This window comes from Aphelocoma coerulescens, chromosome 2 (genome assembly GCF_041296385.1).
Source record: "Aphelocoma coerulescens isolate FSJ_1873_10779 chromosome 2, UR_Acoe_1.0, whole genome shotgun sequence".
Classification (NCBI taxonomy): Eukaryota; Metazoa; Chordata; class Aves; order Passeriformes; family Corvidae; genus Aphelocoma; species Aphelocoma coerulescens.
Window position 1 is genome coordinate 44,194,454 of NC_091015.1, and position 17,789 is coordinate 44,212,242.

Below are 17,789 nucleotides of genomic sequence, written 5' to 3' on the forward strand. Positions count from 1 at the left end.
AAGATAGCTATATTAATTAATATCACATAATGTATATTTCTTATATGTATATATAATTAAAGAGAATATAACTAATATATATAATGAAAATATTACATCATCCTAAAATTGTAACAAATTAAATTATGCCTAGCAATTTCAGTTGAAGGTCTGGAAGCAACTCCTATAATCCTAAAAGTGGCATGTCCTTAAAGCAGAATTTGTTATAAAGTGTTGATGGGGTAGTGGAAGTAGCCAGCTTTGCATAGGTAAGGTGTGCAATTAAGCAGACTGGAGATTAAAGTAGTTCTGTGGGACTGCTATAAGTTTCATCTTTCTATATAAGCTTGAAGCTCTGTATTATGAATTCAGCCTCAAGCTACCTGTCTGTCCAAGAAGTAAGACAATCAGTTCAGTCCTTCCTTCAGTCACAAAGTTCTTCTTCAGGTTTTTGGTTTAGGTTCTTGGTTGTTTGTTTTTTTTTTTTAAAACCCCAAAGTATACTGTTTTACAGAAATTGTAATTTTTCTTAGTACAAATAAATAGGGAAAAAAGATGAGATTTCAACATTTTCAGCTGGTCCTAATCATATTCTGTGCATTTAAGCCAACAAGCAAAGATACTTAAAATAATACAACCAACTCTGGATGTCATCTTCTACATTCAAATGTAATTGCATTTCTGAAGGGCATTTCAGAATGACAGCAATGCTGCTAACATCTACCTATAACATACACACTACTACTTCTTTAAACTAGTGTTGAACTATTGAAAGCTGATCAAGCTACAAATAAAAATAGCTACAACCGAGAAAGCTTTCTACAAAGAAGTATTTTAGAGCACAACTACACAGTATTGTAACACTAATAAGTCTGGAACCCAAAATTTCAGTACAAGCATCTTTACTTTCAAGTACATTAAATATCTCAATAAAAGCTACACAAACTAAGATGTACATAAATACTTCTTTGGATGTGCATAGTTATTTGTTTTCCATTAACAGGAACAGAACATACCAGATAAAATAAGTAGTTCAATAATTTCTGCATCTCCCAGATAGGCAGCAGCATGTAAAGGGGTCCTTTTCTCATTATCCTGTGGTAAGAGGGGGGAAAAAAGGTTTTATTTAAAATAAAAAAAAGTATGGTTTAGCATTTTGTATGTTATGAAAAAACACTGCATAAAAGTTCATCTTCTAAATACTGTACATTTTATATTTTTAAGAAAGCATAATTACTCTAAAGACATCAGTCACATTTACTAGGACAAGCATGCTTCTCCCTAAGGAGCTCTTAACACCTATACAGTCAACCACTGTTTTCCTGACACACACAGGATGCTCATCACATCTTTAGATTAATCCACCAGTCAAAAATCACCATTCACTTGTCTCCAGAGACAAGAACTCGAGTCTGTCCTACACAGTTAGAAACTGTGTTATTGTCATATGCAACAATTAGTGAGAAACATTTTCTTTGTGAAGTTTAAAGCAATTTCAGAAGTTATTATTTTAATAGAAAATAGAAAAGAAGCTATAGTGGAATCCGATTTCAACTCTTTCATTTACTGTAAATAAGTGAAGAAAAGATAGAGGTGAAATTTATTTTGCAAAAAACCCACTCTGCAAGTAACACCCAGTACTTTTAATTAGTTCAAGCTGATCTAAGGTCCTTCTGAAGGTAAGAGATCTTATTTATCAATGCACAATATATACCAATGAAGATTCTCTTTTGAAAGATTAACAAAAAATATCTCTCAACTCTTTCAGGATGAGTGCCAATTTCCCAGCACCAGTATACACCTAAATCAGAAAAATAAGATCACATCACAGTGGGTGATAAAAATGAACAAGAACCAACCAGTTTGCTCTCTGAGGGAAGGCTAGTGAGAAATCAGAAAAGAGACAGATAATCAGTCAGCATCCTGGTTCTGGTCTAAGCTCTGCTTGGATGTGTGGATCTTTTTAGTAGAGTTTCAAATACACTGGGGGTGAGGGATCAAGATTATATGCAGCAAGAAATTTTAAGTGACAAGATATTTCTATTAATTCAACGGTTGTGTCACGACTATCATAAAATTAACACACATTTTTTATTGACATTTTATTGTGAAAAGCATTCTTCTCCCTTGCTAGAGTAACCTTATTTAGTGAATCCCGACTCAAGAGCTAGCATCACAGAAGAATAAAATTAGAGTTCATGGCAGGAAAGATCTTATAGCAAAACTGGAGCTGAGACCCAAGAAGTTCTTCTGAAACTTAAAAGACAACTTCAGAATTCCGAACATTTGAACCACCCCCTCTAAGAAAACACCACCGCACACACAACCCCTTGCCCCAACCAACCTACTCCCTGTTTAGTCCCTGCTCAGAAAAAGTCAAAGCTACACAGTTCACCATATTAGCAGGGTTTCCTAACAAAATTTTCTGAATGAGATGCAAGAAATTCCAAATTGAGCAGTGCAAACCTGACACTGATGCACCCAAAGGAATTAATGCTACACTTGTCACTAACACCACATAGTATCTCACCAATTTCTTGCCAGGATGTCTCAAATGCAGCTTACACATCTAGGATAATAAAAGGCCCCTGGCACCAAGGACTTGCTATCCTGAAAAAAAAATTTTTAAAAAAGGGGGGGGCGGGGGGGGGGGCAGGGAAGAAAAAGGAAAGGAAAAAGAAAAATACTAGAAGCACAAGGGAAAAAGAAAAGCAATACAAATATTAGACTTGCTTCTCTAGCTGAAAGACAGTAAAGACCAGCCAGCAATGAAAATCTGTTTTCATTCCTCCAGTACGGAGGACAGAGCTCTGTAATGCTAAAGAGCATATAAACTAGAGCTTAAGGAACACATAAGAATGAGTATGATAGTACCCTGTCTGCAATTTCATCATAGTATTAGAGAAAATAAGATGGGCCAGGAGCACATTCTTCTGTAGAGACAGAATTTAGACAGGAACATGAGCAAAAACTGCATTCCCCACTCAAAGGGCAAAACTGATTATTATAAAAAGGTTCCATCACACTTGTGTTGTTGGCAACTTTGTTATATTTTGGGGGTTTTTTAACATCTCAGTGACACAAGTCCTATCAGTAACCAATGTGACAGAACAAATCAGAAATCTTTCAATAAAACAGTGGACAGAAGGGAGATCTTTATGTAGAAATACACTAATCACCAAGCCACAAATGTATTCCCCTGAAACATCCATGGTCCAAACTTCTGATGAATTTCAGACATATTTCTCAAAAAAATCCAACCTCTATTAACAAAATTGTTGAGCATCCTGAAATCACCAAGATACAAACATAAAAGCAGCTTAAGCACAAGAAACATTTCCACTCCACCACTCCTGTTTCCAAGCTGTGAGTTTCCAGTCATGCAAATATTTCAGTTTTGCTGCTCTTAAGGTGGGAAACTGAAAATACTCAAAGCCCAGCTCCCACTTCTGCAGCAGGGAGTACAAACTGGAAGCATACGTATGCAGGAGGTTGGCGATGTCCGTGCTCTCTGCAGCACCAGGGCAGCACTGCTGGGACACTCGGGGCTTGTCACTTTCTGGGTCAGCTCCGGAGTTTGGTATTTCAACAATCACAAGCCCCAGGGTATCTACCGACCACAAATATTCCACATGCTGAGGGTGCTTTGACAGAAGCCCTGGCCTTTCTTTCCCCTCCAGTTTCATAGCTGGCATTTTTTTGATGCTTCCAAACAATATTTTTAAAATTTAACTTCTCTGTGCAAAAGTTTTTGGCTTTGTATTTAAAAACTCAGTTTTCAGAACTTGTTAAAAAAAGCAGACATGCTGCATTCAGCAACCTCCCATGAGGAAGTTTTTACTTCCACTAAAGGAAAATTCTCATTTTGCTCCATTTGAAGACTTACATTTAATTAATGAATTTTAATAAATGAAATCTGAGTAAAATTTAAAAGAATTCTGTATTTTAAATGCTACTAAAGTACTGCTGAACAGATCAACTACTTTCTATTAAAAAAGTAATCATTTGATGAACGACTTTCATCTGCAGATACAAACTGCTGCATATAAAGGACTACATTAAACAACACTAAGATAGCTTTCAGCTTTAACAAAGAACTTTGGAAGCCGACATCTTACAGCACTGATATTACCATACTAATATAAATACTGGCTCTAACATTCTTCCTTTAATTTCATAAACTTAAATGACACTAAAAGAAAAGTTTCACTAGAGAAGGGATTTTGTACGTAATAGTCACTGTTACACAGACTGTAAAATCTAACACTGTTGGTACTATTTAATTCCAAGTATTGCAGTGTTGCAGCAATATTTGACAACACAGAAGAGCAAGTGTTGTGGCACCAACATTTTCCAGCTCAAAAATCTGCAAGGCAAATGGGACTATTACAGCTCTAAATCAGCTGTAATGGTAGTAAGGAAAAAGATCACACTGATTGTATTAAGCAGGTTATACATGGTTGAAAGAGAACTTTCAACTTTTTTAAACTTGTTGTTTCCAGTAGAAACAACAAAGGAATTTATATTCCCAAAAAGAAACTTGCAAGTTTAATTCCAGATATTGGTCAATGCTGTCATTAAACTAAAAAGCAATAAAGGGGCTCAGTTCTTAAGGAATCAGTTTTCAGAATGATAGTTCTGAGTTACAAAAGCCCCATCACCATATCTATATGTACCTTTGGGCTGCATTACGTGAAAAATACATAATCCTGCCATTCCCAGTACCTCCATTTATCAAGTTTCACAAGCATTTTATCTACACAGGAGTTTGCATAAGATGGCAACACGAGAAATGCATAGGAGAAGGCCTTATGACCCTGCTAAAACCAAATCTGGAATAAAGTGACATGGATAGTGGCACTGTGAGCTTCTTCATAAACTCTCCTAACCTAGAACAATGGTAATGCCACCTTTGTCTCTTTCGACCTAAACCAAAAGCTTTAATTGCTTCATTGCTTATTTAATGGATCAAAACTTCTACAATGAACAAATCTATGCTAGTTTAAAGATACAGGTTTCAAACCTACCTCTTTTTAAAGTGTCTTTTGAGATAAAACAATTTATTCCTGGCTTGGGTTCTGTCTCAGTAATTGATTTAGAGTAACCACATACAACTACAGGGAGTTTTCAAGAACTAGATGACTTAAAGGCAGATCCCTTATCCCATGCATATCCAGTAAGACTGCCATAACCAGTCTATGACTTCCCCAAGAGTATATTAGAATATAATTTCAATTTGCCCTTCAAATAGTTCAACCTCTACTGATCTGGAATCTTTGAGTTAAAGTATTTTTTGAAATAGACTGAATGCAACTTTCCCCTTCATAAAAACTCTATAGCCTATCTGCTCTTCAAAACCAAATTTTGCAATAACACTTTATCCACTCTCATTATTTCATGATCACACTTACAAAATATCATTTAATAGGTGTTTTGTGCTGTAGGACTTGTCATCTGTCTGCTTCTAGTACCATCTGTTCCTGGTAGAAATCAACCCTAAATACACAATCACAAATCTTAAACGAGTTTCAATTCCAACATACCCTGCAGTAGCTTTAACAAACATTCCTTTTAAGTGAAACTGGGTTTAAATGTAATTCTTAGTGGATTTTTCAGTTAGTTTGGAGAGACAGGACTTTTCAACCAGGATGATGTGTAACTCCTGAGTTGGTAGAAAATGTGTAAGAAATTATTACAAAGCATTTCCAATCCTTTGATAGTGTTCAGTACCACAGTGTGAAGTCCCAGTGCTACTCTTGGGAGTCATAAGAACAAACAAATTTTACTACAGTTTTTAGAAGAATCATTTCCTCAGGTGGAATAACTGTCTAACTAAAGTTTTTGTTCCCACATGAAAACAAACCCCTCATGTAAATATATGGCCTGTACATTCCAACTTTAAACTTCTTAGAAGTTTACTTTAGGTACTTGATTCCAGACATGAGGACTAACTCTTTGAAAGTATGTTCAATCACAACAGTGTCTTAAAAATGCATAGCTAGCATTTGACAATTAGTGAATTGAAACTAGAAGAAAAAGATTAAGTACCAGACTTTCAAGACTTGTAAATATGTGAGAAATTAATACTGTATTCCTACCCTACCTTAACTGTAATTCATCTCCTATTTCTTTGGATTTTTTTCTTGTATTTTTAAATAATTTCTCAGAACTTTGCATTGTCAAAAATTAACAATTTTCTAACTAATTTTGTTGACATAATTTTTGGAAGCAAAAATTTTCTCACCATATTTCTCACCACGTTTCAAAACTAAGATGCATATGCAATACACAGAGCAAGCTAATGTTACACTAATGGTCTCCTGCATGCTTAAAATATGAAGAAAGCATGACAGTAACCACAAAAATAATACATATTACATGGCTAACCACAATGTATCCTTTGAAGTCAGACAATAGATACATTTTAGTTGAAATTATTAGATTTGTCATACTGACTACATTAATTTATTGAACTAACTGTCATGGCTCCTATTGTATGAACACTTGTACTGCATATGAAAGAAACATTTTTGAAAGCCCAGTATGAAACTTTCACTAGTAAGACCTTATCACTTCTCAATACATTTCAAGATATACCCTCTTCAAACCATCTATTAGGAGGGCAGAGCAAATCTAGACCTCCAAACAATCACAAAAAACCGGGGAGGAATCTTTGCCCTTTTGCTCATTAAGACAGAGCAATCACTGGCTCAAGAGACTTTATCTTGTAGCAGAAAAGAAGTGGTTTTAGCAACAAGGGTCACGCCAGCTGTAATCTGTCAAACCCCACTGTTGTTTCTGGTTAAGGTCTTCAGTACCAGTTTAATAGTGCATTCTCTTTACCTGTTTCTAGCTGATAATAATGATAATATTAACAACAACAATAATAAAAACTGACACACCATGGATTAAACCACAAAATCATTTACTCATGACTATCACTCGTGGCACTGTGAGTTTGTGGAGGCCTTAAAAAAAACTGGATGGCAGCTGTAGGTTACAATAAAAAATAAAAGGTAAGTCAGAAGAGAACTACAAAGTAGCCTGGAAAAAGGTCACCAGAGCACCATTTTATGACAAACCAAGAGTTTACCTGAACATAAATCATTCTAAACACTTGCGTTCCTCAAGAGCGCAGGCTCACAATTTTCTAAATTGCCACAAGGAACAAAAATAAAAAATAAAATCCCACAGTAAGAATTTTGAGCAGTTCTACACTGACCCACAAAACAACCAGGAAGCACCATACTTGTAGCATGTTAGAAGAAACGACTACTAGCTATATAATTGCAAAGGAGACACTTACTTTCCACTCCAAAATCTGATTTTCCAAATATCAAAATCAAACACTCAGCAACTGCATATGGTCAGATTTTGCATATGGGCATATTTCAGAAACAGGACAGAAGTTTAACTTGAGTCTAGGTGAATGAGATGAGCAAAAGTGGAGAAATCCAAGCTGAGTGGCATTAAAAACTATAGAAATTTAAAAATCTGATCTATTCTGATGTCATTACTTATGGCAGTCTTAATTGGCTAAGAAATTTGGCTATAAAAACTATCAAGCTATATTCACATTTCCACCATGAGAAATGAATAAGTAAAAGCAACAACAGGGAACCTTGGTCAGGAAACCTCCTTCTCCTGAACAATAATTTATCTGTCATGGTGAAAGCCTAAGAGGGGAAAAAAGTATCACATATGCCAAACTGGAATTTTAGCGTCTATAAAAACAATGACCAACTATAATGTATTTCATAACCAAACAACTGTCCTTTCCTTTTCTGACCATTGGAACATCCCAGGCAACCAAGTTCCTTTCCTAACATGAAACCTGAGGAATAGCTATAGATTTATAGAAAAAAAGTGAAACATTTGAGTTTCACCTTTATCTAGGGGAGAGCAGAATGACACTATTTGCACACCATTCCACATTGCATGCACACAAGTGCAACTCCCCTCCAAGAAGGAAGCAGGGAAGAATTCACACTGCATGGCTTTATTGTCTGGACATACTCTGCAGTTCCAAAAATATCCTTGTTTAGCATGATGCCTCTGGGCATTTTTAAAATGGAATTTTTGTGACTGAATTTAAAGCTCAAATTCACAGAAAAGCACTAAAATCCATGGAAAATAATTTACTTCCCATTGAGCTAATGATTCTAGTCAAATAATAAACATAAAACTGATAAAATCACTATCCTTACTGAACCACTGCATACAATTAACACAATATAAAAACTTATAAACAAAAAACACATTGAAGGTTTGGTTAATTTCTAACATGCTGAACACTAAAAGCAATCTGGTGGGAATAATTTAAAATTAAGTTTGTACAGAAAAACGTCGTTATACATATATTTATATATATATATATGATAGTGACATATTGTACTGGAACATTCACTTACATTCAACCACTTCTTATTAAAAATTCCTTTTTATAAGCAAGTAAGATAGCTCATTTGTATCTTTCTAGTATTTTTAAATAACACCAGAAAATACCTTTTACAAAAACTGTATAATAAATAACAAGAGTTCAAGTCATGTGAGCAAATATCGGATCCAAACTACTCTTGTCTAAAAGACAATCTAGTTTTTAACTTTGGCACAGAGTAGAACAACTTGACAAGAAGAGGACAGGAGAAAATTAGCTGGCTTAACTTTTCCTGAATCCCAAACCTTAATGTCCATAGAAACCCAGCAAAGTGATATTTCAAATATAAGTTGATACTACACTACAAAAAAAGACTGATAAAAAAGGAACCTGAAGTTCAGAACAATTCATGTTGTTAAATAACACTATTCCAGACATCTTTAATTAAAAGAGTTAACTTCAAATGCTGTCCTACATCACAACAATTAGGTACAAAACACCATTCAGGTGTTAATTGTTTGAAGCCCTGTTCCTCTTAAATAGTGGCCCCAAAAGACACACAAAAGCAAGTCAGGCATATTGAGAGCAAGAAACAGCTATTAAGCACCAAACTCCATCTATGATTATGATTGCTGGACCTTACAGCCAGCTAATGCCTCATTCAGAACATGAGAGTAAAAAATTCTCATTTAAATATGTACAGTAGAAAAACCCCAACAAGTTCTTTTGATGTGGTTAAGATGATTAAAAAGTGAGATTCAGTACTTGAGTATGTCTTGTTCACATACGAGAACAAGGAGTGCTTGAGGTGTTCTGGTAGACATTGCATTGTTATTTCTCTTAACTAAAGAGGTTCACAGCAAGAAGACTTTTTGACTCGTTGTCGAGTATTTCAAGAAGCAGATTTTGAAACAACTATGCATCTCTGTATTTTTCCACTTCCAAGTAATTCAGCTCAAAACCATTTATCTTCAATTATTCTTTTTGAAAGTACTGAGTCAGAGTAGTTTTTGGAAATGCACATCTTCTCATACCCTTTAACCTTTATGTACCATGCAGGTTTTGTAATACTGCTATCATAATTCTGCTGGTCAGGTTCTAGAACTTGTGTACAGAACAAGCAAAGCTTGTAAGAAAAGCTAAACCCAGGGTTTAACATGTTTCTACATTTTTACATGCTATGTAGACATTTTTACACAACTTATAAATGCTTCTGGCTGGATTATAAAGGCCAGGATTTCTTGTGAGCAAACTCAAGCATTCACTTGGATATTGGATAAGGACCTGAATAACTAAGCAGGTTTTGTGAGCTGCTGCTCCCTTTCACGGAAAAGTTCCAACATCAAGAACTGGTCCCATTTATCACTAATAAAGGTTACTGAATTCTTGCCCAACACATAAAACAAATAAAGAGCTATTCTGTACCCTTTGGTAAGAGCAACTCGATCTCACAGTGCAGCTGAGACACTTTGGATGTCTTTTCCTTCCTTTAACTCGGGAATAAAAAAAGAGCAACTTTTAGGGCCAAGAGTATTTGTTAGCATGCTAGATCCCTGTAGGGGAGAGAGTAAAAAAAAATTCACTGAAATTAAAAAATACCCATCCATTAACCTCTAGAGCATTCAGAACTCTGCTATATTAAAAAAAAATAAACACACAAAACCCTGACAACAACCATCAAAAAAACCCAAACACAAAAAACCCCAAACCAATAATACATCACTGAAAATACTTGCCCTTGGCTTTATCCTTCCCAAACACCAGTTATATGATTTGTAAACATTTACCTGGTATGTATGATAGAAGAAAGAAGAAAACCCCTGCTTTTAATCAGAATGCAGTTGCTGGTAAGAAAAATGATAAATAATTCTGAAACTATTTCTGAAAAAAAAAAAAAAAAAGCAGTATGAGGAAACAATGGATTTTCCATAATGAGAGTACAGTGCTGTGGAGCACATTATGTAACCCAGCCTGTGCTCACAGAGTGGGCTAGAATAGGGGCACTGCCTCATCTTACAGTGTCATCATCTGAAATGTTTGAGGACACAAATAAGAAAATATGCCAAGAGAGAAAACAATACAGGCTCTGTTTATGCTCCAGTGAAAGATCACACACCACACTAGGTAAGGTATGCACATCTCCATCACAGTTTAAATCCAGCACATTACATTCGGGCCACTGACACTTTTGTTCAGAAAAGCTGGGGTTTCTGCCCTTTTCATTGCAAAGGCAAGTGCTCGAATGACAATGACCGATGTAAAACATATCTGTCCCACTGACTGCATTGTCTTGCTGACAGGAAAAGATGTGCATTTCAGGTAGTATGTTTAATATTAGCACCTCTTCTTGGAGCAAGCCAAAACATTTTCCTGGTGTGTGTTAAGTTAAACAGCTTTACAAAATAAGGTCATCTAGCTGGAATATGCAAAGCCCTTCTGTTAAGAAGCCCTTGCGCCATTCTGAACTTCAAACAGCATACAACACAATTTATGCTAATTAAAAGGCTAACTGTTAGGTAAGAAAAATCCTGCAGAACACATCTCTTCTGAAGAACAAGAGTAAAATGAGAGTAAAAACAACTTCCACCCAACAACAGTCTGCAATGGAAAATGAAAAGACCCCACACTGATCACAAATCACAAAAGAAACCCAACAGCAAGCCTCTGATAGTGAGGATAAAAGTTCATCTAAAACTGCCGATTACCTTAGGATCAAAGTATCTTATATGCACTATTTCTTAGGCTAAGTGGACATGGGATAAGCTTAGAAGATGACTGTCATTATAGGAAAAGCTTGCAACAACTAAGGCAAGATATTTGCACTCCTTTGAAACAGCAAGTCAGCATCATGTAATTTATTTATAAGTTACCATAATTACACATATACATATATATGTAACTAGTAATTCATGCTAATTCAAACAGAACTTAAATTAATGATCAGGAAGGATGATAATAATAAAGTAGGACTTTAAAAGATTGAGAAGAGAACAGAATTTCACTGGTTTTGGAGACAGAAAGCTACAGGCTGATATCACAGGACTGAGAAAACACCTCCTCATACTTCATAATCAAGACATTGTACCTCAACTTCTGGAGCACACTCTTCAGCAAGAATTCGTTGCAGTGACCTTCCAGTTCCTTTGTCCTGATACCTGACACCAGTATGAGCCTTTTCAGGTCCTACTGGCAGTAGACAAGAGTCCTGCTCCTTGGGTACTTATGGGACAGCCCTCCCTACATCATGTAGCAAACAAATGAGAAACACTTTCTCTTCACTGTTTTTGATATCCATCCATCCTTTATTAAAGAAGATTTAAAGAACTTAAAAGGTACATCTACCTCATGCAGAGCTTGTGTACAAGGGCCAAGCTGGACAAAGGAAATTATGTTTTCTGATAGCATATTGGATATCCCACAGTAAGGTAGCTTTAACCACTTGCAAAGTAGAGAAAATTGTCTTGTTCAAAGGTATGTTGCATATGCATAAAGGGTTTTCATCCAGAAAATGACTACAAATAATCAGTAAATTCAAATCCTATCTTGCTTTTCCCAGCAATAGCCTCTTTAAGGACTGTGTCCATGTTGGAAGCCAATGCACATTAGGACTATTGAACTTTTTTCTTCTCTCTGCTCTTTCAGTGAGGATGTTCTGTTCTAAAATACCAATCCTTTGCATGTCAGGCACAGCAACTGCCAGGAATAACTCCAGTAAGCTCTAACTATTCAAGACCTTGCCTCTAGCTTGTTTTGTAAAAGCAGCAGGAAATGCAGAACCTCAATTATACTTTGAGGGTTACAATCTTAAGCAATGATCACTAAAAGTAAAATGGCAAATTAGACACGATCTACAAAATCATTATCACTAAGAATCATACTGGAGACTCAAACACAAAACCCTTGAAACTTTAAAAACTCTTCACACTTTTAAATTTGAAGTAATTATTCATGGCTCTCTACACCAATGAGAATTTTTCAATGTTAAAGAAATAAGAGTGACCAAAACAAAAGCTGTCTGTCAAATTCCCAATTACTGCAAAAGAAATTCAGTGTTTGGCTGATACAGTAAACCACTGCCATGCAGACATCCAGGCTTAGTTGCCCAGTTTAGCAAACAGTAAATCCACATTAGCATAGTACTGGGCGAGCTTACTAAGCCTGATGAGAAGGAGGATGTGTTAGCCTGAGTAGCACACTAATATTAATTCATACTAAAGTCTCTAAAGAATAATTCTCATTTCCTGTTCAAGGCAGCACCATGCCATGTAAGCAGAATGTTCTTCTCAGTTCTACCCTTTGCAATGGTAACTTTTTGAGAGCTACTGCCCATAAGCCTGCTGTACCAAGTAGCAGTTTGCTGATGTTGGTCAGATTATCCTGTAACTCTGCTGAAGGTTTGTCTGTTTGTACCACTCTAATAAGAGTGGTAACTCAATACATCTGAAAATCTCATTTGCAGAGGTTAAATACTGTGTTATTAACATGAAGAAAAGAATTATTCCTCTCTGGACTGGCAAGTTTCTCTCATTAAACATTTCAATTTTGAAGGAAAATGCCTAATTAAACAGATTTGTATTTAAAACATCTTGAATCTATTTCTACACCAGAAGATGAATTCAACACCATTTGGACACACTTTATATTGAGGCTGAAAAATATGATTCACTGTAAACTTCTATAAAGGAACTAAGATATCTGATTAATCATTAGAGATGACATGCCTGAGAAACATCCCGCACTAATGAACAGGAAATGCTCAGCTTTAAAGTTAAGTTACAGTGAACAACTTCTATATGAAGAATTTAAATCATCTTTGAGTAGCTGGTGGATACTGTTTACACTATACAACTGGCAGCAAGTTTACACTACACCTGGAAGAAATAGTCTCCCAAGTTCTCAATTTCTGGAATCAGTCAGGCTTCACATCAATGGATCAAACAATCTAATATCCAATCCTTTAGAAGTAAAATCAGCTTTCATACAGGAAGAGCTTCTGTACATTTCCTGCAGCAAAGTTTCTTCTTATCTCTTTAGATATATAACATGAATATTCATGTATTTAAGAAGGGATTTAATTCTTTACCAAAGTAACTCCTGGTCAGTCCCATATGGTAATGCTGCATTCCACTTCCTCCTTTAAAAACACCTCACTAAAACTTGATCAGACTTAGTGACAAGGTGTTTCACGAGCTTTGTCTCTTTTTAATGTAACACCACACACATTGGCCTGTGCTATTCACAAAATGTCCTTCTAAAAACCAATTCTTGGACTGTCTCACATGCAAGACACTTCAGCTCCACAGTAAAAGCTGATGCATAGATGCGAGTTCTGAGCAGGCACAACCTGCTCCTGTTTTTTCGGCATCACAAACACTCCCCTCAAAACCAGAATTCATCACAGAATCTTCTTGCCATTTTTCAGATGTGAAGAAATTTCAATTAACTGAACACATTATAAAGCAGGAGTCTCATATGACTCATCATTTCATCAGGCTGGTCACACAGAAAATGGGGGTTCCTGTTTGTGATGGAAATACTTAGTTTAGTACAGAGACTATCTAGAAGCAGAAAGCAATACAATACAGTGAGATGCGCATTGGTCAAAAATCCAAACAAACATTTGAAGAAAAAGAAACATCTTGTTCCCATTAGAAAGCTGTATTTTATTAGAAGTATGTGAGCAAACAAACACAGAAGATAACTACCATCAATCTCTGAGATTATACACTATGTTTCTCGCCCCTACATTCAAAAAATATATTTACATATACTTCATACAAAATGAAAACATACCAAATTAAAGCCATTAACTACTTAAAATGCCTCTACCTAATTACAACAGCTCTCAGTTCTTCTTAGAGATCTATCCTGAGTAAGAGATAGGTATAATTAATGTTATTTAAATGGGCAATAAAAATTCTTCTATTAGAAGTTAGCAGTAGAACGGCCTGAAGGCACACACAGCTTGTTTTGTGATTTATGCCCATCCTGAGTTCACCTGTGCTTTGTGAAGTCTCACAGCCCCTCACTTGCCCAGTGTAAGATTTCTTGGCCTCTGCTCCAGCACCTGAAGCTGGGTTCCAGGCAGAGGCTGCCAGGCAGCAGCTGCTGCCCTGAGTTTCTCAGCAGTGTTTTTTACTGCAGGAATTCTCTTTATTAGTGTTTGTTTATACAGGAATGTTTTATTTCCTTTCCAACCTCCTGCAGTTATTTCAAAGGACTGTTCTCACTGTCATTTCATTATATGCCTACTGTTGTTAACATTAGATAAGTGACCATTTAAAAACAAAATAAGATCACATTTTCTATATAACTTGTATGCATTTATATACAGGCATACACGTTTGTGTTCTTTCAACATATACTTCTTATTTGCAGGAAAACTCAGGGGGAATTACTGCTCAAAAATCCAAAGGATGAAACTGAATTAAAATAACTAGCACCAAGCTCTAAGTTATATTCTATGTTTTCATCATATTAAGAAGTCTTTGTTACTCACAAATACCTGTCATTTTATCCCCCAAATCTACTACACTCTAAACTGAAGATAAAAACATATTACAAATAATGTTCAACCAACCAGAAACCTTTCTAGTGGAGAAAGAAAGGGCTTCAAGCTTGAACAGAATTTTAAATAGATAAGTAATATGAATATGGGAAATTAGCAAGCTTGTTTTAAAATTGTTTTAAATTTAAAAATTGTTTTAAAACAATTTTTCCTCTAGATTTGATAGCTAAAATGTGAAGATATTAGTATTAGGAATAACACCAGCTATAACAAGCACATTACAAAGATGGCAAACTTTGTATTCTAACCATCTCTGAGGAAAAGTAAGTGTTCTCAATACAGCAAAAACCATGCAAATATTTCTATGCACTTCATTAATACCTCCAAACTCACCATTTTTCACTAAATACTTCTTTGCTATGATTAGAGACTCAAGATATTACAACATTTTTGGAAAGAAGGCCTTAAATTCAAGTTTTATTTTAATAGGTCTAAACTGTGCACTCCTCCAAAATACTACTGCAGCTACACCTTCACAATGTCAGTCGAGATGGTTCAAGTTACAATAACTACAGCATCTCTTTATTAAAAGCTTGTCTGCATTTGGAAATTAGCAAAAGATCAAATAAAAAAACAGTGACTGTTACTTCTAGAGAAGAAAAATTAATGACAGATTGAAACTCTTTAGCAATGGCAACAACTAAGAAACAAAAAGTGCATAACCTGACCTATTAAAATAGGATCTAAAAAAATAAATAAATTGTGCTCTTCAGAATATTTTACAATTTTCTGGGCAACTTTTTAATTCCTTCCTCACATTCAAATGAGCAAACCAGACGTTATGTCTATCCTGCCAAGGAATACAATGAGATGCTGCTCCACAGTAACAAATACTTTAGAGCAAGTTTTGGTTGCCAACTCCAGTTGCCAACGAAAAAGCCCTTCATGTAAATCCTCTGATTTGCCTGCAGGAACCTGACAAAATAGTTACCAACACTGGGTGTGAGGCATGTCTGGGACAAATAGACTGGTTAGCAAACCCATAATCTCGCCTCCTCAGAAGAACAGCTTGAAGAGTTAAAAACTCTTCACAACTCCTGCTTAGACTTTGCTACATTACACTAGTTTTTAACCACTATTTACTCTCACCAGCTTAGGCAAAAACCAGAGGGTAGCTTTGCTGTGATTGCCGGAAGCTTTCTCTAGTACCAAGAGGTGTTACAGATGAACTGGCCTGGAAAATTATTTCCCTGCAAACATACTCTGAGTGGACCAAATCACAAACCACGATGAATAACCCCTTTTCCTGATCAGTAGTCACAGCATTCCTGAAGTGGAAAGGAGTACTATTTGGACATGCCTGCCTTCCCATTGCTTTTATCTGGCCCATGCAAATCTCTGCAAAACTGTCAAAGTCCTCTCCCCTGTTCTCAAAACTATTCCACTCCCTGTTAAAAACAGCCTCTGAGTCTTGCCCTCATCAAAAGCACAAGAACATGGCACTACACACCAACCACCACTGCTTAAAAGCATCCCATAGTAACTTGCTTTGAGAACTTCTTCCAGTTGTCCCAACCAGCAAATTTTTACACTAACAGTGACTCCAAGTTACAAAGGCACTGATAACAAAAGGCATAGCTCAAACACTACACATATCAATTAACACAGAAAAGTTTCTAGAAGCACAGATAAGTCAAGCTACAGTGAATTTACATTTGTAGTACGCATGTATGTTTTTATAGAAAACAAACAAGAAAACCTACATTAGTAATCGGGAAAATAATTGGCTACAGAAAGATAGTGAAAACAAAGGTAAGAAAATACCTAACGACTATTTTTACCTCATTAAAATTATGGGTTCTTGTTCATTTGTTTTCAAGGAAGTCCATATTTACTTATGTAATGTTCTTTACATGGAGAAATATTTCAATGTAATTGCTGAATTAGAGAGCAATTACAATTTCCCACAGAACAACACATGCAAAAATTCTTTTAATGCATGAAATAGGCACAGGATTCATTTGTATGATCAGAACATCAAACTTGACTAAATCTTGTAGAATGTTCCATATTGCAGCCAATTAATTCAGGTTTTCCTGTTCTACACTGCACAAATATGCACAAAAACACCTGTTACTCCAGCAGTTCAAACAACAAGGTAAAGTATAATGATGAAAGCCAGGTGATCATACATACATTGCCTGTTTTTTCTATTTAACTCTTTTAGGACTTTGTTGACCAATACCATAATCTCAAAGGATCTTTCCTGGTTTTTGAACTGTACTTAAATTTTCATTATTCATTCTTAAATTACTAATATCTTTGAGACCCTCAATAATCTAATTCTCCTGGTACCCAGACCCGATGCTGTGTAAGGAGTCCTAGCCTCGTCACTAGACTAACAAGCCAATTTTCTTCCTCTTTCAGTATATAGTGACCTGCAGAGTAAGATAAACTAATGTTCTGTCTTACCCTAGAACAACATCCAGCAGCTTTCTCCTACTATGCAAAAAACACAAAGAAGAGGTCACACAAACCCACATTTGGCAGGACTGGGAATGGAGCCCACATCGCTACTGGAACTCTACTGCTCAAAATACCAGTCAGACACAACCTTAGCTATCCTGTTTGTATCAGCACTTTGGTGCTACAGGATCATACCCCTTGTCAGTTCCACCAGCAAAACTTGGGATTTATGGGCAACACTTCATTGCTATCTAATACAGGTGTGGGTTAGGGAGGGCAGACAAAAGATCATTTGGTTCTATGGTTTTGTTTTGTTTTTCCCTTCTTCCCAAAACAGCAGCACAGGTGAATTTTTACGTTGTGGTTACTTACCATACAAAAAAGACATTAAATTAAGAGTCGTGCTGGATGGCCAATAATTCAAAATAGAAATCATACAGAGAACCCTGATTGCTACAG

General features: G+C 35.9%; 1 protein-coding gene across 3 annotated transcripts in view; it reads right to left on the minus strand.

Moving 5' to 3' along the window:
* Window positions 1–17,789, minus strand: part of ANKRD28 (ankyrin repeat domain 28) — a 118,741-nt gene that overhangs the window by 51,422 nt on the left and 49,530 nt on the right. For all 3 annotated transcript variants that reach the window (XM_069007225.1, XM_069007224.1, XM_069007223.1), the window contains one exon: window positions 996–1,074. In XM_069007225.1, the coding sequence (XP_068863326.1) occupies window positions 996–1,074 (79 nt within the window). The remainder of the gene's footprint in view (window positions 1–995; window positions 1,075–17,789) is intronic.